This window comes from Aquila chrysaetos, chromosome 4, assembly GCF_900496995.4.
Source record: "Aquila chrysaetos chrysaetos chromosome 4, bAquChr1.4, whole genome shotgun sequence".
Classification (NCBI taxonomy): Eukaryota; Metazoa; Chordata; class Aves; order Accipitriformes; family Accipitridae; genus Aquila; species Aquila chrysaetos.
In genome coordinates, this window is record NC_044007.1 from 18207958 (window position 1) to 18230967 (window position 23010).

Here is a 23010-nt window from a genome sequence, read left to right on the forward strand (position 1 = left end):
TTGGTAGCAGGGGAGCTACAGGGGTAGCTTCTGTGAGAAGGTGCTAGAAGCTTCCTCTACGGCCAATAGAGCTGCTGCCAAGGCCGAGCCAATCAGCAACGGTGGTAGTGCTTCTGTGATAACATATTTAAGAAGAGGAAAAAAACCTGCATGACTGCAATTGCAGATGAAGAGAAGAGTAAGAATATGTGAGAGGAACAACCCTGGAGACCCCCAGGTCACTGAAGAAGGAGGGGGAGGAGGTGCTTCAGGTGCCAGAGCAGAGATTCCCCTGCAGCCTGTGGGGAAGACCATGGTGAGGGAGGTTGTCCCCCTGCAACCCATGGAGGTCCACAGTGGAGCAGATATCCACCTGCAGCCCATGGAGGACCCCACGCTGAAGCAGGTGGATGTGCTCGAAGGAGGCTTTGACCCCATGGGAAGCCCACGCTGGAGCAGGCTCCTGGCAGGACCTGTGACCCTGTAGAAACAGGAGGCCACGCTGGAGTAGGTTTTCTGGCAGGACTTGTGACCCCATGGGGGACACACGCTGGAGCAGTTTGTGAAAAACTATAGCCCATGGGAAGGACTCATGTTGGAGAAGTTCGTGGAGGACTGTCTCCCATGGGAGGGACCCCACACTGGAGCAGGGGAAGAGTGTGAGGAGTCCTCCCCCTGAGGAGGAAGGAGCAGCAGAGACAACATGCGATGAACTGACCGCAACCCCCATTCCCTGTCCCCCTGCGCTGCTGCGGCGGGAGGAGGTAGAGAAAACCAGCTGATGGGGGGGAGTGATTCAGCAGCTTTCATGGGCACCTGGCATCCAGCCAAGGTCAAACCCACCACAGTGACCTTTTAAAAATCACATACTTCAGATGTTTTGGGGTTTTAACAGTTAACTTCTACACCAAGATCACCTTCATGGTGTTTATTTACATTTCTGGCTAGCCAGACTACCACAGCTTAATTCCAGTACTACATCAGTATATACTAATGGAGTTACGCTGGCATAAAACTAGAGTTACATGGTGGTGACACAGCCCACACAGTTATCGGTAAATTCTGAATTTCCAACATATTTAAAATTTAAGCAAGGAAGGAGGAAAAAAAAAAAAAAAAGACAAAAAAAGAGAAAAAGAAGAGGTAAAAAGGCAGTCTTCTGTTTTCCAAAACATATTTGCTTGTTTACATATTGCTAGATACTAGATTGAAGGAAATGGACATATCCAGGATTTGAATTTTAGGTCGTTACTTAGACAATTGTAGCCCACAGTTTTGTGCGTGCACATCTCCTTTAGTCCTCCGTCTGATCTAGGGAGAATTTGAGACTGTTATCATAGAATCATAGAATATGTCAAGTTGAAGGGATCCATAAGGATCATTGAGTCCAACTCCCTGCTCTTCACAGGACTACCTAAAACTAAACCATATGAGTAAGACAGTTGTCCAAATGCTCCTTGAACTCTGACAGGCTTGGTGTCATGACCACTTCCCTGGAGAGCCTGTTCCAGTGACTGACAACCCTATCAATGAAGAACCTTTTCCTAATGTCCAGTCTGAACTTCCTCAGATGCAACTTCATCCCATTTCCTCATGTCCTATCGCTGGTCACCAGAGAGAGGAGATCAGCACCTCTCCTTGTCTGCCTCCCTTGAAGAAGTTGTAGACTGTGATGAGGTCACCCCTAAGCCTTCTCTTACAACTCATTGATAAAAGGATTCAGTTCATGTCATAATTATGGAAGCAAATAAGTGACTTCAGGAACATTTGAATCCAAGTTGAGAATCATGACATAACTTTCACTGGGAATTCTGCCAGAGTAAGAACCACAGGCACCTACTGAAGAATGTATGATAGAAGAAAGATTTAACATTCAGCAATGGAAGATGACAGGTGAAAAGACCCATTAAATTAAGGTGCCAGAGGCACAAAGAATGTAGTAGAACAAGACTGACATTGGAAAGGGAACATAAAAAGGAAAACACAAAGGAAAACAAGAAATTATAGTAGGTTTACAAGGGACACAAATCTTTATGAAAATATCATTATACAGAACGTCAAATTTGCCACACCTGGATTGTTAAAGTCATAAACAGAAAAGAAGGAAAAGACAAAAAAAAATAATCAAACAGTACTAATGAAAATGGTTCAGGGGAAATACACAGGAAGCATTTAATGTCAAAGGTGGGGGAAAATATATGTAATAATTTACTTTGAAAATTATAATTATCCTGTGAGGAGCAGGGAGTTGGGCTCAGTGATCCCTATGGGTCCCTTCCAACTTGAAATGTCCTATGATTCTATGATACTTTTATATAATTATGCTGTTATATGTATACTTACTGATTTTTCTAAAATACTACTTTTAATATCTCTTAATAATATTAAAAATGAAAAAGAAACATAAATAAGAATGACAATTTGTCTATAAATGCTATAAAGAACACTAGAACAAAAGTTGCAAAAGAGAGTTCAGTTTACATGGATAATGTCTAGCTAGACATGGCAAATTAAGCAACAAACCATGTTCATAAGAAAGCACTGGAAATCTTGAGAAAATTCTAGGCTTGAGACAAGTAAATATGCTACTTATCTTTCAATACAATAAAAAAACAAACTTGAGGTGTCAGGAACTCATGAAGGGCTCAGTGGTCTGCACATTATTGTGTACATTCTAACTCTAGTAAAACAAAGTATTAAGGGGGGAAAGAATTCTTGAATGCTAAAGACAGTAGAAACATGCAGCATAAATTTACAGAAAATATATAAAAAAAAAAATCCAACTTGTTTTTCCACAGCTTTTAAAAGAAGCAGCATAAGAGGTAGCATACAGGTAATAAGTTTAAATTTTAATAATATTTGTGACAACACTGGAAGTTATTGGAGAAAAAAAATCTCTGAATACTGCAAACAAATGATTATTTGATATGTTAAAGAATCAAACACTAAGGAATGGAAGGGAAATAACAAGCAAGAATTTTATGGTCAAAAATAGCTACTCCTGTACTTTAAAGAATAATGATCTGTAAGGAGGGAGTAAACAGCCTGTAATTGAAAATTACTGATCATCTTACAGAAGAAAAGAGCCAATAGAAAGAGCATCAACAAGGTTAAAAATTGGGATAGAAAAAAAGTAGTATGTCCCTTTGTGTGTGTGTAGGGGTATATGGGGACAAAAAATCAAAGCAAAACAAAAACTAACCAAACAAAAGAAAAAATAACACCCTCCCCAAAAGCCCCCCAAAACCCAAACAAAAACCTGTTTCACCTTGGAAACAGTAAGCTAAGATACTCAGTGAAACTGAGGAATCAGGAATTGGATTCATACAATGGTGGAAAAATTAAAGAAAATAAGATTCAAGCAATTTCTCTCAGAATTTTACTGGCTTTGATTTTCCATTGTGTAAAATGCAATCTTGAATTTCCTGTCTCCACTTAGAGTAGACAGATGAAACAAATGATGCTGGGAAATAGAAGTTCTCCTGACCTTGGACCTGCTGACAGGTCCACTTGCTCTCCCGCCCTCTGTTTTTCATTTCATCATTAACTTCTCTAATGAACTCCAGTCTCAGAAACAGGAAGGTATTGCCAGAACTTCAAGACTCAAAGGAAAGAAGAAAATAGAGTACCATAGAGATGACCATGGAGGGATCCAAAATTTGTACACATAGTGGAACTGTTTCATGCCTCGTAAATTCCTCTGAAATCAGATCACAAGGTACTATTTGACTCTTGGTTTTGGGGAGATATAATACCAAGAGATTAAAGTAAATAAAGTGAGCATTGCTTGGGGAACTGGCAATACCAAATTAAACAATACTCTGATAGACAGTGTTTGGATAAAGCAGGTCCAAGCAGTTTTGGAGCACTAGCACAGGTACTAGTCTGAAGCTCCTTTAAGGGTACTGTATTGACCAATGGGGTAAGGCAGAAAACATAAGATGACTTTAACAGTTTTTCTTTCTTTCAGTGCCATGTGCTTTCACTCTCTGTAAAAATGATACGACAAATGATCTATATTGTCAAGAACAGAACATACCTTACAACAAGGAAAAGGCTGTTTCCCTGAACACTTTCCTTTCTCTGACATATTGAAAAGGTGTCAAACAGCATCTTCCATGGTAAATTCTGTTTGCCTGCCTTTCCGTTTCTTCTTTTTGTTCAGCTTCTCACTGACAGAGCTCATTGGTTAATTGAGATACTTTGCTGATGTGTTTTTCCCTGAAACAGTATAAGCATAACACTCAATTACGACATAATGAGTCTCAGTTTGAAAATATTAGAAGAAGAAATCTGAATTAACTACGGACAAGGACTGTCCTTCACCATGGCTGATTAGGATATAACTATGATTTACTATGTTTGGCAGTAGGATTTATATGCCAAGCTGCCATTAAAATCTTATGATGTGAGATCTCAGGAGTCAGCACATTAGTCTTACTACTGTTATAACTTCAATAAGCATAAAAAGAAGACAAGGTCTTGAAGTTCAAGTAAAAGATTTTTCCAGGGTATTTAAAACTTAAACTTTAAGAAAAAAAGAAAGAAAGGAAAAAAAAAAGATGCAGACTAATCTTTCTGAAAGTTTTGTTCACCACTGGATATACTCTGATTATCTCAGATATATAACCTTTTGGCTTTGATCAGGTTTTATGGAGTACAGATTAAACTACAAATTAATCTAGAAATTACTTTGAGTTTATGTTCTTGGAGGTTCAAATTTCAATGTTAAAATTCATTCTCCATTCATTTATTTGAGGATTTTTCTACATTTCTAGAATGATTATCCTTTGGTTCTTGCTGAAGTCTCTGGAAGATAGTCAGATTTACTGACCAAGTAGAAAAGCAGTCATTAAAGAGCAACATGAGAATGAACAATGCATTCTTTAATGTGTTTTGTATATGCATGAATATGTGTGAGGGGAAGACAGAAAAAGCAGAATAAAATCCTGGTTGTTCAGTTCTGTATGTGAAAATAAAATCAAAACAACCCCCCCTACATTGACACTGTGAATGGACTCCACAAATCAAATGCTTGTGTACCTTCCTTCTGACCAAAATATAAAACATTTCTTGCTGCTAGAGACAAAGCCAATTGACAAAGCTGAAAACATTTTGAAAGAGTAAAGCTCAAAATCCAGTCATTTCAGTGTGAGTCAGAGAGACCTGCAGCAGCACAGCAACAAAAGCTAATCATGATATGTCTCCTTCACTTGGCCTGAAGGATTTTTGTGCCTGGAATAAATTTGTATTTGTTTAAAAACACCCCCATAGCTTTTAAAACTCTAGGCACTCCTCTGAAAGGAAGTCTTATGCTTACATTTTCATTGCAAATTTTCACGCAGCTAGTGAACTACAGCATGTAGCTAGTTTCACGTATTTGCTCATATATGCTTGTATTTGGTCCACACCAAAGAATAGAAAGGTAGATAGAGAGAAAGAAAGATTTTTGAAAAGGCCATGAGATCTCAAGCAAAAACAATGTTAGGCTCTGTCCTGAAAAACATTGAGTTATTAAAAGATCACAAGTGATCTGTGAAGCTTCCAAGGAAATTCCAGGTTTTGGTAAATGTATGCCTGATAACCGAACAGTGAAAATGAAGCTGTAGGATGTGAAGCAGGCTCAAAAATCCAAAAACTGTAGTTAAAATACAGTTCTAAAGCAGACTGCACTGAATTATTGAATGAAAAACTTAACCTCATGGACATACTTAACACAAATTTAGTGCAGGAACTGTGCTCCTGCATTTAAACAGTCCAACGTCATCAATGGTCAGTATCACCATAAACAATCTTATAGTGCTTTATAAATTCAGTCCCAAAGTGTGAATGCCCTTTATGTCATAATCAATAATCAGCATCAGGCAATTTAAGCATAACACAGTTGGCACAACTAAAGTATCAAGAGGCAGAGCAGGGCTGAGCACAAACTGGTTCTTACATCTTCAAAAATATCAGTAAATCAACTCTAATGAAGTTGAGACTTTGACTGACAATGTAAACATTACAAATAATGCTGCTTTTCAGTTATGAGTGAGTAACATTTCTTGCCAAGCCTTAAATATTACAGTGTGTTTCATTGATTATGTTGAGATTATTTTTCTTAAGAATTTTTGTTTTCTCATATTTTATAGATTCTAGCAGTTATTCACTGCCACAGCACAAGCAAACTTTCCCCTGATGATTCTTTATAATTATTTTCTGTACCACCTGGGCTACGTTTTCAAATCAAAAGAGTTACTGCTAGCACTGTCAGTTGCCATGCTTTTTTTACTATTTTAATGCATTCTCTACCCTGTCACTCTTTTTTATTTGTTATATTTAACCTAAGAATCATGCATATTCTTAGCATTCTTATTTAAATATTAGTAATTTAAATCATTTTCTCAAGTGTCAGTTTGCCAGATTTATGCCTCTTCATTTGCTGCTTTCCAAAGGAGTCTAACAGACTTCAAACAATTTGGTAGAACCTCAAATGTCTTTGGCCTCCAGAACAAGAGGCTTACTCAGGCGCTCTGAAAATTTCAGTTCATGCTTCTGCACTGTAATGGACAAGGTAGAATCCTTTTCTCTATCAGTGTCTGGTGTAGTAATTTCACTGTGACTAAGAGAGGAATCATCCAACTACAGATAAATCATACAGAATTAAATGGGGCATAAAAACATATCCAAAAGAGCTCTTGATTTCTTCCTACACAGGAAATAATCAGGCCTGTAAGGCACCTCCAAAGATGTGTGTGTGCTTCAATGAGAAATAAGTGGATGTGCACCTTTGGCAAAGTGTAAAGATGTCACATGTTATTTCAATTATAAAATGAGCAACGACACTTTATCACCTAGGAGGTGCTCACACATAACCATAGCATTCATAGGCCTTAGCCATGTAACTTCATTGTCACACGGCATCATTTAGATGTTTACATGTTCTGTTTTGGTGGCTTCTTTTGTTTGCTTTGGGTTTTTTTGTTTTTTTTTTATTTGTGGGGTTTGGGTTTTTTTGTGTGTGTGTTTGGTGTTGCTTTTTAGATACCCTCTTCTGGGGGCAGGAAACTTTCCTGATTACATATGTTCAAGAGTCCAAAAATAAGCAGTGATTATGTCTGAGGAGACTGAATCCCCCTCAACCCCTTAAAAAAATAATTTCTATAAAATAAAGAATTGTATAAAGGAATTTACTTCATGTGTATGATACTTCTGTATTTCTATGCATTACTGTATATCCTATGCCTCATCAATATATGATGTAGTGTTTTGTTTGCTGTCTCATACTCCTCATAAAACCAGATATAACACGCAATGGTAACATGATGCTGTCTCTGGGCACAAGAGATACACAGGCTGGGCTGTGTTTCAGATCCATGTTTCTCACTGCATTATGGAAAACGCTATACTTGCTTTTTTAATTTAAAATTACCTATATATCAGGATGGCCTATACAACAGATATCAGTGAAAAAATATGAAACAAACCCAACTTTTACTAGGTGAACAGCAAAAATGTAAACCATATTTCTCTAGGCTGTTATTTTTTTAAAATGTGCAGAACATCAAAAAAATTTTGACTTAAAGAAAAACAGTGTAGAATCACTGCTTTCTGAAAGCTGACTTCCCACACAGCTGTAATCTAGCACCTGTTAACATAGTGCTCACAGACAGTCTTGCTATTCATTATTAAATGCCTTTCTATTTCTATCATTGTGTTTAATTCTTAGTGTCTGTCTTTAATCAATGCCACAGCATCTTTGGATAGGTGAAGTTCTGCATCAGCCTGGACTCATCTTGCCTGTGTCTTCCTCTTTTATTTGCTTCCTGATCCATAAATGACTGTCTTCTTTTTGGTTCTCCATACATAAAGTGACCTGTGACAAAAATATTTGTTCTTTCTTAATGTGAAGTAGTAAAATGTTTTTGAACTGTTTCTTAAACATTCGTTCATCAGGAAAGTGTTTTCACTAATCTTTTACTGTGGGATCCAGTACAGAGGTAACAGGATTATACCTCATGGCCTGGTCAAGTCAGAAAGCAGAACTACAGTCTTTAATCTGTGTTACCAGCAAGGGTGATTTGATAAATAGTTTGTACCTTTCAAAGATTGGTGGTCAGCCAGTACAAAGATAGATCCATGGAATGAAAAAAAAAAAGCCAAACCAGAACAGGCTGAGCTCAGGGGTCCCCACAGGTATCAGCAGGACCAGGGCATGACAGCCAGTCTCACCACTCCAGTCAGGAGGAGGACAGGCCTGGGGGCAGCCAGAGGCAGCCTCAGCCCTGGGCAACAGCACCTCCCTAGGGACAGGACAGACCGAGGCCAAGTCGAGGACACTGGCCTGCTGGGGTCCTGATAAGGCCCGATGAGAGGAATGAGTGTCAAACACAGCCCTGGGATCACCAGGCAGAGCTGTGGGGATGGGCTGAAACCAGGCCAGGATGTCAGTGTGTGGTCAGGGATCAGGATCAGATGGTCCCATAGCTGGGCAAGGCTGGGCTGCAACGTAGTAGGAGCTGTAGCTCAGGGGGAACAAACAGGAGAGCCTCAGTTTAAAACCAGCTCTCCTGGGAAGGAGGAACAGGCCCTCACTGAGGCCTCTTCTGGCTCTTTCTTCACAGCAGCTCTTACCAGCTGGCCAAAGGCTTTGCCCTGAGCCCAGCAGCCAAAGCCCCAGACAGAACTGCCATGGCCAGGACCCTGATAGGATGTATACTGTGGAAGGCAATGCCTTCCACCTACTGCAACTGAAGTAGTGACAGGTGTCTTCCATTTTCACAAGGCTATGCTAAACAAATACTAAATGTTTCTTTTAATGCCTGAGGCATGGCCCACACCTGGTCATGCTGTGGCCTGGATTAGAGTGACCTAACAGAAAAAGCTGAGGAAAACAGATGCCTAAATCAGGACACATAATCATCTTCTTGCCAAGTTAGCTATAGCAGCATGGGGTTATACTACATGAATCCTTTGAATCACTGCATTTGCCATCTGCTGTTCACTTGCAAAACATTGTGCTTCTGCTTAGCACTCCTCAACACATGCAAGCAGTATCCAGCTACCTTCAACCATAAACAGGAATGGTATGAGCCATTCCTCTATAAGATGAGCTCTATTTGGCAATATGGCACCAACATGTCATTGTAATAAGCAGTTAATATTAACATTGGTAAAAAAAGATCTGTTCTGACTCCAGTTTCCCAGTGTACAGAAATTTCTGGAGTTTTGTTGTCAACCAGAGGTCCTTGTTTGTACATTTAAGCTAGTGAGAGAAATTACATTCATAAGTGGTCAACATTTTAGCCATTCTTTGAAATATTATTTATTGTACTTTTCAAATAGGTATTAGTCTACCTAAGGTTTCTGTGCAGTCAGCCTTTATGAACAAAGAAACCTAAAGTTTGCAGACTCTGTGGTGCTCTGAAGACTGAATACACCAAAAGAAGCTGTTCTGTTCCCTTGACAAGACATGCATTTGGATGGGATCGGTTTACTGAAGCACAGATCAGCGTTCTGACTTTTCAGAATGTATTAAAAAGGAATCAAATCTCAGGGCAATTATAAACATGCAACAGTAGCTCCCTGCTGCCTTTTGAAGTATAATTTCCCAGTCAAGGAAAAAAAAAAAAAGAAATAACCCATATAGAAAATATTTTTAGTTCCTTTAAAGATGTTTTGTATTATACAGAATAATGTGGATAACTTTGAAAATCAAAATTATTTGATAGTAAGTCTGCTAGCATTCCTCTTATCCACTACCCCGCCTTCTTCTGATGCATATCGTAATGTTGGATTTCAATATAAAGTTTATATTTGAAAACATATGTTATAAATTGAGTCTATTAACCGTAATGATCAATTGAAATTTTTATTAATTATAGTAAGCAGGATATGAGCAAAAGCAGCGCTGGGCGACAGGGGAGTCTCCGCTCCGCCAACTGCCGCCCTAAACAGTTTAAACAGTCCCTTTTTATACATCTTTACTTCCGTGTTCATGAAGTAATGGAGATACTCTGCGCGTGTTTCAGTTATTGTTAGGGGGTCGTTTTCTGTTTCCTGATGGTCGTTGAGGCAGAAGATTGAAGTCTTCCTCAGTTATTTTCGGATAACCTTTATTTTGCTGTGTTGTAGTTTTCAGAGTTGTTTTTCAAGAGTCTTCAGCAAACAATCTTGTGATTTATCGTTTACTTCAAGGTGTATGTTCAGTTTTAGTTTCTGTTTCCTGTCAGCTTTAGTTTCTTTTTCCTGTCAGCTTTAGTCTCTGTTTCCTGTTAAGCAAAGCACTTCAAGAGATAGCTTATGCAAGCACCTTTTTTGTGAATTATATGGTTGTTTGAGAAACAAATATGACCTTTAACAATTCCCCCCTTTTTCTATTTATCATTTGTTTATCAAACATTACATTTTATAGAATTTTGACTATTTTCATCTTCTCCTACATAGTTTTCGCTTTCTTCATCACTTATAGTTTCAACCGGAATATAATTAGTTTTTAATAATAACAGTTTAGTTGTATCGAAGCGATCTTGAATTGTTTTCAACAGATATTTAATAATACATGGTCCAAAGGTTAGTCCTAACACTAACATTATTATAGGACCTGTTAAAGTAGAAAATAGGGTAGTTAACCAAGGGGAAACATTAAACTTATTTTCATACCAGGATTTATTAGCTTCTCTTTCCTTTTTCCTTTGTTCTAGTCTATTCTTCAATTCCAGCATTGAGTCTCTTACAATTCCTGTACGATCTACATATGAACAACATTCTTCTCTGAGGGCTACGCACAGTCCTCCATCTTTTAAAAACAATAAATCCAAACCCCTGCGGTTTTGTAACACTACCTCGGATAGTGAGTGGACGGACTCTGCTAGATCATCAATGCCTTTCTGTATTCTTTCTAGGTCTTCATCAACCGCCATTTGTAAGTTTTGTATTTCTCTTCCTTTGACTAGAGAAGCTATCCCTGTCCCTACTCCACTTATGGCAAGGATAGTGGCAATAGTGATGGCGGTTATGGGTTCTCTCTTTTGTCTATTTCTGTCTTTTTCGAAATATTGTATTATTTCTTCAGAGGCATGGTACATAATTCTGGGTATAATTAACACCTGAATACAAAATGTTTTCTCATAATCAAATAAAATTAAAGACAAACAAGGCGTAATTCCAATATCTGAACAGACCCATTTTGCTTTACCAGAGGGTATTGCCCATTTTGATCCTTGAATCTTATGCTGTGAAATTGCATAATTGCTAATGGTTTGGTTACATAATGGTTGATAGTTTATGGGTACTTTACCTATACATCGACCTTGTCCAGTTACCATCTGTAAGGTTATTCCCCGAGTGCGATTCTTTTCTCCCCAATCACATTCTTGGGGGTTCGTTCCATTTGACCACCGAATTTTACTTGTTTTTCCTATTGCTTCAAAATAGGGTGGTCTTACGTTATAACATAACCAACAATCCTCAGTCAGATCTGGTCTAGTTGAGTTCAGTGCTAAATAGGAAGTTTGCATCATACCCCACAAGGGGTCTTGAAGTTCAGATTCATGCACCATGACTGCTAACGGTATCTCTTGAGTAGATTCGTGATTTTTGTTGGGCAAGGTTGGTAAAACCGGATTCAAGATTGGATTAGGTCCAATGGGATGAGGATCATGTGGCAATGGTCTTTTGGATATCATAAAAATTCCTCCCCTATCGGGGCCGGGTTCCCAGTATCTAATTCCCCAATATTTTCCTGCTAACCACTGGTCGTTCTCCGGATCTTTAATTACTATGCTTATGTTTTTGCAGTATCCTTCATCATTACAATGTCCATATATATGTCCATCGTGTCCTATAGTAGGTCTCTTACACCCTTTAGGCATCCATTCTATGTTCATATGTTTATCCCCGGGTGTATTCCAGTCGGAAGCCCAAGTTTCGCATCCCCAATAGCCACAATAAAAATGACCCGGTTGGTTACAATAACCTTTCCCAAAATTAGATGCAGGACATATATAGATTGGCTTACACAAATCAGCTTTATCTTTACGGTTCCCAATAATTAACTTGGTTAAAGATACCGTAAAGTTAACTTTCCCTGGAGTAGTGATTACCTGGACTGGTTCCTCCATCTGTAAGTTAGATATTGTCCATTTCATGGGTTCATGGGGATTTCCATTTATTGACAAAGGTATTATTAAAATGATAAGTATGCCAAAACAAAAGGTATTAATTTTAAGTTTTAACACCCCTTTACCAACCTTGAGGCAGTTCATCCATCGCTGCTTGTGCATCCCATGATTTGAGCTTTTCTCTCCACTGTTTGTTTCTCCTCTGCCTCGCTCGTCGACTCGGTTGCCTCGAGCCACGAGGTATTCCATCTTCTTGGCAGCAAGAGTATTCTTCAGGAGAGTATTTATTTCGCCTTGTGTATCTGTCCACATAGGCATTCCACTTTTCAGCTTTTACTAATGGGGCACAGCACGGTATTGTTTGAACTCCCCGTCGGCACTGGACAGCCACAATCTCAGTCACAAAAGGGACTGGTTCATTTGAATGGTAACAATAATATTGGGGGTGTATTCCTTTAGTAAAGATGTCCCACCATTGAGGGGATCCTTCTATTATTTCTTGTTTCAATTCTAATTTTTTTAATTTCCAATCTGTTAATAGTCTCTCAAATCTGTAACACTGTCCACAAACACCGTTAGGAGGATATCCGTCGTGACAGTGTGTCCACCATTTATCTTGGCATACTTTACACTTAAAACATACAAATGGGTAACAATTGCACTGTTTGTCGTTACACCTTAATCGTATATTATGTATATATATATTACCTATTTCTACCCACTTTCTATATTCTATGTTGAGTTGCATGGATGATTAACAAATGCCGCGAGCACACTTAGTATACTTCCACAAATAATATACTAACAATGATATTCCTATTGCAAATAAAAAGAATATTATACACTTTACACCAAAAGGTAATATTGAGATAGGTTCTGTCAGAGTCCTTATCATCACTTATCTTCGTAGAGTCAGCTTCGTATCACCCGGTGTGCTAACTATTTTCCAATTCGGTGGAGTTACTGGTCCTTTAATTCGACTGGCATGGGTCCACCCTCGTTCAGCAGTTCCTTCATGTACATTCACAAACAGATGAAAGGGCCGTTTTAAATCAGGTAGGCTTAGTACTGGGGCTTGGCTCAATTCAAGTTTCAATTTCTTAAATTGTTCTTCTTCTCCTGGTGTCCACTTAGGGACTTTATCTTGAACTAATTGATTATACAAAAATTTGGTTTTATAACTATAATTTTCTATCCACTGTCTACAATATCCGAATAGGCCTAATACCTGTCTAATTTGTCTTTTGGTCCTGGGCATATTTAACTCCAGGATCCCTTTAATTCGTTCTGGGTCCAATATCTTTTTCCCTTTGAACAAATAATGCCCTAGGTATTTGACCTTTTCCTCTACAAACTGCAGTTTGTCTTTTGAAACTTTTAGGCCTTTTTCTGCCAAAAAGTTTAATAATTTCACGCTATCTTCTAATACTTGGTTTCTCGATTCTCCAGCTATTAATAAATCATCTACATATTGAAGCAAAATATTCTCGGTTTGTACGTGAAAGTCTTCTAATAATTTTTCTAAAGCTTGTCCAAACAAATTGGGAGATTCTGTGAACCCTTGAGGTAACACAGTCCATCTCAATTGTTGCTTTCTATTTGTCTCAGGATCTTCCCATTCAAATGCAAAATAATCCCTACTTTGTTTAGCAAGGGGACAAGCCCAAAATGCATCTTTTAAATCTATAACACTATACCATGATTTCTGTGGTCCTAGTTTACTGAGTAGGGTATACGGATTAGCTACTACCGGAAAGCGTGTAATTGTTCTTTTATTAATTTCTCTTAAATCATGTACTAATCGGTACGTTCCATTGGGTTTCTTTACCGGTAAAATAGGAGTATTAAAAGGGGACATGCAGGGTTCCAATATTCCCTGTGCTATTAATCTGTCAATTTCTGGTTTTAATCCTCTTCTTCCTTCGAGTGATAAAGGATATTGTTTAATCCTGACTGGGATATTCGGGTTCTTAATTTGTATCTCGAAGGGAATCATATCAAGTTTACTTATGGTGTTCGGTGAATACCATACATCAGGATTTATCATTTCTTCATCTGTAACATTTAAAGGATATATTGACACCTTTAATTTCTTATCTTCTACTTTGATTTCCAATTTCAATTCTATAATTAAATCTCGTCCCAATAAATTATATTCTGCTTCAGGGACGAGAAGGAGTTCACCTATTCCATATATATTATTTGTTTCAAATAATACATCCTTAATTTTATTTACTTCAAACGGTTCTCCCTTAGCTCCAATGACTTGGACCTTTTCAGGAGACAATTTACAACCCATAGGTAATTGTCTAATTGTTGATTTTTCAGCTCCAGTATCTATTAAAAAGGTGAACTCCTGTTTTTGGGGACCTATTTTCAATTTTATCAAGGGCTCTGGATGACTCCGATCCCCTAAAAGGTAGAGCCCCTGACTATCCTATTCTGATTTTACAATCTCTTCATCTCTGATCCTCTGCCTACAATTCTTTTTTATATGTCCTTTCTTTCCGCAATAAAAACAACATCCTTGTTCTTTCCTTATATTTATCTCAGCGTCTGTTCCCTTTGATCTATAGTCTCGGGACGCCACCTTTTGTCCTTCTCTCACTGCTGCAACCATCATTTTTATCTGTCTTCTATGGCTTTCCTCTTCTCGTCTTACATATACCTTCTGAGCTTCTCGTAATAATTCATCTAATCCCCTGTCCTGCCAATTTTCCAATTTTTCGATTTTCTTTCTTATATCTTCCCAGGATTTTGCCACGAATTGAGTTTTTAGAAGGGCTTGTCCTAAGGGTGTGTCAGGATCTAGCCCTGAGTATAACTGGAGTGCTTTTCTTAAGCGCTCCAGCCAGTCAGTTGGACTCTCATCTTTTTTCTGTCTTTCATTAAAGGCCTTATTGATGTTTTGACCCCGAGGGACAGCTTCTCGGATACCCTGGATTACTATAGTTCTTAAGTCCTGCATATGGACTCTATGATTTGGATCTTGATTACTCCAATTAGGTCTTTGAAGTGGCCATTTAGTATCAGCTTGAGGTCCTTGGGCATGTTGTATATCCCAGAGCCTCATTCCTGCACGCCGGATCATCTCTCGTTCTTCGGTTGTAAATAAACGAGTAAGTATTGACTGCATTTCGTCCCAGGTGTATATATTAGGACCTAGAAACTGGTCCAATCTCTCGGCCACTCCTATGGGGTCTTCTATTAGATTCCCCATCTCCTCTTTTTAAAATCTCTAAGATCAGCCGAATTTAAGGGAACCGATATAAACCCTATTTCAGGTTGGGCTCCCCCCATAGGTATTTCCCTTAAAGGGTATATTTGAGTAGTTCCTTTCTGACTACGAGTTCTGGGCCTTGAAGGGGGAGAACCTGGGTTCGGTTCTGATGGCAAAGCAGGTGCCTGGGGTATCGCTGGCGCCTGTATGGGTGGTGGGGCATATGGAGGTGGGACTAAGAGACTCTCTTCCAATTCCTCTTTTCGTTTTTCACGTTTCTCTTTCGTTTCACTAACTGGATAGAGAGACATTGTGTCTTGTGGACATTGTATCCATATTTTTGCATAGTCACTCTCTTCTGGGTTGAATGGTGTTTTAGTATTAACCCAGAGATTTAGTTGCTGCCTTACCCAATCTTCCTCTGACCCATATACTGGCCAATATACAGATTTAGAAATCTGTTTCCCTCCCCAAACTTTTGTACAATAACTGATCATTTTATGTTTCTTTTTCCCAGACGTTCCAGGAAAGTTTTTCCAGTTACTCAGAATATGTCCTAGGGGCGTATCCTTAGGTACCTTGGGTAACCCACCCATGGGAATCGAAGGCTTACTATTCTTCGAACCCATCTTCTGGAATACCTTCTTTCACACACACACACGTTCCCCTTGTTCCTGGCCCAGTCCCTCGCGGGAGTTGGGAAACGCAGTACTTAAGGGTCCACACTCACTTGATTCAGTATATCGAACCTCTCAATTAGCGTATTCCAGGAAAACCCGACCCCGACCGAACGGTATCCCGCGTTATACTCACGCGTCCCTACGCCTCCTGCGTCTTCGTCCGGACTTTCGTGCACAAAATTTATGGGATCTTACCGGTTCCTTTTTGCTCGATATCCTTTAATTTAGGTTCGTCGGTAAGGATTTTAGTAAAAAGAAACAGCCTCCTCAGAGCCGCAAAAATCTTGCGGGGCGCCCCCCCTGAAGGACTGTATCCCAACTCCTCCTTATCCGAGTCACGGCACCATAAATTGTTATAAATTGAGTCTATTAACCGTAATGATCAATTGAAATTTTTATTAATTATAGTAAGCAGGATATGAGCAAAAGCAGCGCTGGGCGACAGGGGAGTCTCCGCTCCGCCAACTGCCGCCCTAAACAGTTTAAACAGTCCCTTTTTATACATCTTTACTTCCGTGTTCATGAAGTAATGGAGATACTCTGCGCGTGTTTCAGTTATTGTTAGGGGGTCGTTTTCTGTTTCCTGATGGTCGTTGAGGCAGAAGATTGAAGTCTTCCTCAGTTATTTTCGGATAACCTTTATTTTGCTGTGTTGTAGTTTTCAGAGTTGTTTTTCAAGAGTCTTCAGCAAACAATCTTGTGATTTATCGTTTACTTCAAGGTGTATGTTCAGTTTTAGTTTCTTTTTCCTGTCAGCTTTAGTCTCTTTTTCCTGTCAGCTTTAGTCTCTGTTTCCTGTTAAGCAAAGCACTTCAAGAGATAGCTTATGCAAGCACCTTTTTTGTGAATTATATGGTTGTTTGAGAAACAAATATGACCTTTAACACATATAAAGCATGCTTCCCATGTTTTTTCCCCAGGGCTGATATCTTAATCTATTACTTCCCCTCCCAGAAATGTGGCTTGCATATTCAGATGTTAAAAATAACTTCATAACAACTGACTTCTCTTCACATCCTGTGCAAGACCACTCTGGAAACCATTGCTGTCAGCATTCCAGCCCTCTTGTCAACAACTGACTGCTCTCATTTGCTGATGAAACCATCTAGAGCAGTTCAGTTATTAGAGTCTGCATGTAATAATGATAATACCATGGATTTTTATAAATAGAAATAGAAAGCTACCAGGTAGAATCCAAATAATATTTTGAAGATATAAGCACATTTGATGTAGAAGAGAAAAAAGCAAGCTCTAAAATGCTAACTTGAAAAATATGTTTTCCAGAGTAGAAGGATACCATAAGTGATCATTTAATTTTGAAACATAAGAAATAAAGTTTTTACACTAGGTGAAGCAAAATTTTCCTGACAGTTTTCTAGTCAAGCAGTAAAAATCTATAAGCCTCCAAATATTTCATAATAAAGGTATTCTGTGAACTTAAATACCTTGGCTCTAGTTTTCTTTGCAGTTAATAATAATAACAACAGTAACAACAAGAGTAAATATATCTCAGTATATGAGTAGAGAGAATTTTGCATTAAGTTCTTTGTTTTTTTAATGGAAGATGACATTTGGGATATGACTTTAGTAATTTCTCACTTCAGTTTAGAATCCTCACTTTACGAAATTCAAATATACAGAACTCTTTTTAAGACGAATTGCCTTCATACATCTATCCTGTGGAAGCATTCTTCTGATTTACTGCTAGATTTTAATAGGAGAGTCCAGATGTAAATGAAGAATTTAATAGCATTAAATGCTATAATTAAATAAATAAAGCAAATATACTATTAATTACAACAAAATCGAATTAACAATGTTGTTTGCAACCATTGATGACATCATTTTGACAGCATTTTGTTTGCTTTTGCATATTCATGGTATTAAACCAAAGGGTCATCTTCTATCACATAGGCTGTAAATCAACTTGAGTCATGTTCTGGTTTTAATTGTTTTTCTGACTGCACTGGGAATACTAGGAGAAATAAGATTTACATGTGTAGTTTAGTTGCTACAAACTAAATTTGCCTTCAAGACTGGATACCCAGTTATATAGGAAATGTGGATCCATGACAGGAATGATGATCTTTCAGATTCTGGTAGTTTGGCTGGGTCAAAATACAGTAATTACCTTTTAAGATTCTAGGAATGAATTGTAAACTCCTTCTGCCCCTACCATTGCAAAATGTTTGTACTATTTATACATTTTTTCCATATTAAAAAAATCCAACACAACATTCCTGCTAATTATATTTTAAGATGATGTAGATGTGCATAACTTACTTTTTAACCTCCACCCTTAAATAGGTATAATTCCCTAGGAATTAGGGAAAACTAAGCTCTGAGTCTACTGAATAACTGAGCATATAATCAGCAAAAAGTGAGTTCTGTGACTTTGATTATGCAGACTATGCAGTTTACAATGTAAGATGAAATGTGATTCAGAAAAATCTTTCCACCTTGCACCTCTTCACTTTAAATAGTAGCTGCTGGAAATTTCTACTTGGAAGGAATGGAAAATTTTCTCTTCTTCCTACTTCTTAGATACTGAAGTTATCACCTGACAGAGTTTTTCCTAACTGACTAGTTCAGCGACAATAAGAGGACAGCCTTTGTTATAAGAAAATATACCTTTACAATCGAACATGTGATTCTGAGTATTTTTATATCAGCTTGGTTTCTTATAGAGTTATTATTTGAATCTGACTTTTGGGTTTGTGTGGTGGGGTTAGGGTGGCAGGGGAGGGGGCTACAGGGGTGGCTTCTGGAAGAAGCTGCTAGAAGCTTCCCCAGCTCCAAGTCTGACCTGCCTCTGGCCGAGGCCAACTCAATCAGCAATGGTGGTAGCACCTCTGGGAGAAGAGATTTAAGAAGGGGAAGCCTGCAGCGGAGAGGGGAGTGGAATGTGAGAGAAACACCTATGCAGATACCGAGGTCAGTGAGGAAGGAGGGAGAGGAGGAGCAGAGGAGGAGGTGATGCTCCTGCAGCCTGTGGTGAGACGGCAGGCTGTCCCCCCCAGCCCATGGAGGGGAGCGGGGGAGCAGATGCCCACCTGCAGCCCAGGGAGTACCCCATGCCAGAGCAGGGGGACGGCCCCCAAGATGGCCGTGACTCCATGGGAAAGCCTGTGCTGGAGCAGGCTGTGACTGAAGGACTGCAGCCCGTGGAAAGGACCCATGCTGGAGCAGTTCATGAAGAACTGCAACCTGTGGGAAGGACTCATGTTGGAGAAGTTCCTGGAGGACTGTCTCCTGTGGGAGAGACCCCACGCTGGAGCAGGGGAAGAGTGAGGAGTCTTGCCCCTGAGGAGGAAGGAGCGGCAGAGACAATATGTGATGAACTGACCCCAACCCCCACTCCCCTTCCGCCTGAGCCACTGGAGGTAAGGAGGTAGAGAAAATCAGGAGTGGAGTTGAGCCTGGGAAGGAGGGAGGGGTGGGGGAACATGTTTTAAGATTTGGTTTTACTTTTCATTATCCTTGTTTTGATTTGATTGGTAGTAAATTATATTGGTTTTGTTTTTTTCCCCAAGTTGAATCTGTTTTTTGTCCATGACCATAATTGGTAAGTGATCCCTCCCTGTCCTTGTCTCGACCCATGAGCTTTTCTTTATTTTTTCTTCTCATCCCACCACGGCCACATGAGGAGGAGTGAGCAAGTGGCCTCGTTGTGCTTTGTTGCCAGCTGGGCTTAAACCACAACACTGACCTAGACTCAAGTCCAGTTTGAAATAGCTGCTGTTCATATACAGTTGAAATTGAAACTAATAGAAGATCTGATGGTGCCTGTGCTTAATCTGTTATGGATAAACTGGCAGAGTTGCATAGCTATTATATAAACAGCAAAAGATAATGTGCTTAGAATAAGATGTGATCAGTCCACAGTAATGTTGATTTACCAAAATGGAATCTGAAAATCATTCTGCATTGTGAGGGACTGAAAGAGTTAATGTCTCAAACATTGTGGTGGGACAAGTTCTGCCTAACAAGGAACCCTGCATAACAACAAACTGCAGGTGAGAAGCCTATCAGCACAGATCAGAACAGGAAATCAGCAATAGGGCGCAGAAGGCATGCCAGAGGATGCGCAGCTCCCGGTTCTGATATGCTGAGCACGGCAGATCACCATGTATGGCCAAACATCAAACAATGGTCACATCTGTAGGGAAGGAGAAGTTACTCCCCAAATGACCCCCGAGCCCACTGACCGATTTCCCAAAGGTTCTGAAAGTACAAACCCTGCATGCATGACACCTAATTAGCTTAATGAGTTTGAGTGCCTGCCTGAAGGAGGGGCAAGGAGATGTTAAAAGGACACAAACTGAAGCCCCATGCACACACGCCCACTGGAACTGGACCTCTAGTATGACTGGGCCAATGCTGGACCCAGGACTGGTGAAATCTTTCTCTTCTGTCTCTCTTTCTCTCTTCATAATCCCTACACCTCATTCCTTTAGACATAAAACTGTTGACCAAGTCTGGGACTAGGAGTGGCTCCAGCTGCCCCTAGGCTCCTCTCTGAGAAGGAGTCTAGGAAGCAAGGGAGTCCACTCTGAACCTTGTGACTCAACAGGAGGGGTCTCCTTATTTTCTTCCCTGAATTGATGTATATGGTTACCGCAGGTTACATGGTTTACTGAGGTAGTTTCATGCCAATTCCTGTTGTGAGAGACCCTGCCACCTACTGTTACACCTCCCACATTCAGGCTGCTTCTGCCAGGAATAAAATGTTCAGCTGATCGTTTGGTGTTGTTTCACCTGAATTTAGCCTGAGGGAATTCCGAACTCACAACGACTCCTCCCTGGTCTGTCCAGCATGGGTCATGACATCCATTAAGCTAATTGACTGTATTGTTTCCAGAGAGAGATAAATAACCAAAGCATAATTATAATAATGCTTTAGGATGAAGCGTCATATCAGCCTGACTTAAAATGAATGTATATTTGAAGGGTAGGTGTATATTAATAATTCCATTTGGTAAACTGGAATTAATAAATAGAGTTTCTTAGCCAGGGGAGAGTTTTGTGCAAGAAGCCAAAGCCAGCAACTGATCTACTAGTCTCCATTAGTTGTGGCAATTGGGTGAATTTCTAGGGGAAAATACAAGGAGTGTATAATTAGAATCAGTTACTTAGTATTTTGCCTTGCTGTTATACTAAGCTTTTCAACATGTGATCAGGTCTATTCCTAACTGAACATTTGGAGTATTTTCCTACAAATGACTTGTACTATGAAAACCCAGGTTATCATGCCTATTTAGAGTCCATAATAAAGGTGGGAAACTTTCTGTACATTATTTGACCAAACTATGGCAAGACATAACCAAAGTGTCAAACTTGTTCTGGCACAAGGGGGCACGGCTTATATGTGGTGATAATAATATCTTACTAGTCTACTTAAAGTATTAGCAAGCTAATCAAAATTTAAAAGTTAATAATACTAAAAATGCAGGTGATTTCCAGTTACAACACTCTTAGTTCAAACAAATTCAGGAAAAAACTCTTCAACAACAGAGTTAAAACTGTAAACAAAATTTTAAAAAAGCCCAAACAACCCCAAACAAATGAAAAAAAAATTATGAGTTTAATCCCTTTTATTCTGGTGTTACTTTCACCTACGCAATGTCCTTCTGAATCCTTATGTCAACAGTATATTTTAAGCAGAAAGATGAGGGGTTAAAACCAGGTTAAAATAGCTCAGGGCAAAACAAATCCAGAGTTTCATGCAACCCAGTATGGGCAGGTCAGTATAACACCTGGGGCCTTTTCTTAGGGATGGGACAAAAATCACATTTAGTTGGCTATGCTGGGAAAGATCTGTGGAGTCTAATTTTCCCAATGTAACAAACTAAACTGATGGTAAAGAGAGATTCCAGGTGAGATTTGAAGAAGGATCAGGAAAGTGTAATAGTCTGTGGGTAGGGGTGTGGAATACCAGTAGTTATTTCACAATTTAGTTAAAATTTAAATAGAATTTAACTAGTCTGGATGGAGGATTCTGTGGATCCTTTTAGACAATCTTATTCAGGAGTGGCCAACTGTACACCCTTACCCCAAACCACAGACCATTCATTCATGAAAATTATCTCATAGACTCTGAAGATCTACATCTTTCAGAAAAACTGAAAGTTGCTTTTGGAAACTAGAATCTATTTTTATATGTTTAAACCCACATCATGTGTCAAGTAAATGTGTGTGTGTGTGTGTGCATATGTGCGTTCTGTTTCCTGATATGGCAATTTCCATTGATATTTCTGTTTGTGAGTTGCAAACCTAACATGAAATATCTGACTGCAGTCTTGAGCTACATATATTTTGACATCACAACTGCTCTTAATGGGTTTCCCATGTGGCCAGTGGAATACATTCTGCCTTACTGGCAGCCACATGCATATGTAAAATCCATCGTTTTGCCTCTGTTCTATTCAGGTAATTTTTTTTGGCTCATGCAAATCAAATACTGTCCAGAAGAGATGCAGTTGAAATAATGAGGCAATGAAGTCTCAGAGGAGGGAGCTTCTGCAGAACAGGGGGGAAGGCTTTGAACTACTTTGCACACTAACCATCTAAATGCACATTGTCTTGGCAGACATCTCGCACTGAAAGAAAAAAAAAAATCTGTTACAGGCGCAATGCCACTGCAAAGATAGACAGGAGTGTAGTTAGACAAAAGATGAACTACAAGTGTGCTACAGGTTTACTAAAGGTAGGACAATATTCCCAGACCTTCACTGTTCACCCTGAGGATATTGCCTTTATGAAGGACAATATGCTATCTCTAATCAAGCTCCTCAATACATTGTATTTGTTACCTCCAAATAAAGAATTGCCACTAGTGTTACATACAGTATTTCTGACTCTGTCAAGATGTGTTTATTTCTGAGTCGTGGTTGCGTGCTGTGGTGTAAAGTTGCAGTTTAATAGACTTTACCTTGCTATGCTTCATGGCTCAGGTATTCATTCAGTTGCCTGACCACAATTTGGTTATTTTTCTGACAAACACTCTCTATTGACAAAGTCGACAGGA

At 39.2% G+C, this 23010-nt stretch overlaps 1 protein-coding gene across 1 annotated transcript; it reads right to left on the bottom strand.

The window, feature by feature from the left end:
• Window positions 1-10355: 10355 nt before the first annotated feature.
• On the bottom strand, window positions 10356-12401 carry LOC115340513 (MLV-related proviral Env polyprotein-like). Its single transcript, XM_030012191.1, has one exon. The coding sequence runs from the start codon at window positions 12399-12401 to the stop codon at window positions 10356-10358; it is 2046 nt and encodes a 681-aa protein (XP_029868051.1).
• Between the last annotated feature and the right edge of the window lie 10609 nt (window positions 12402-23010).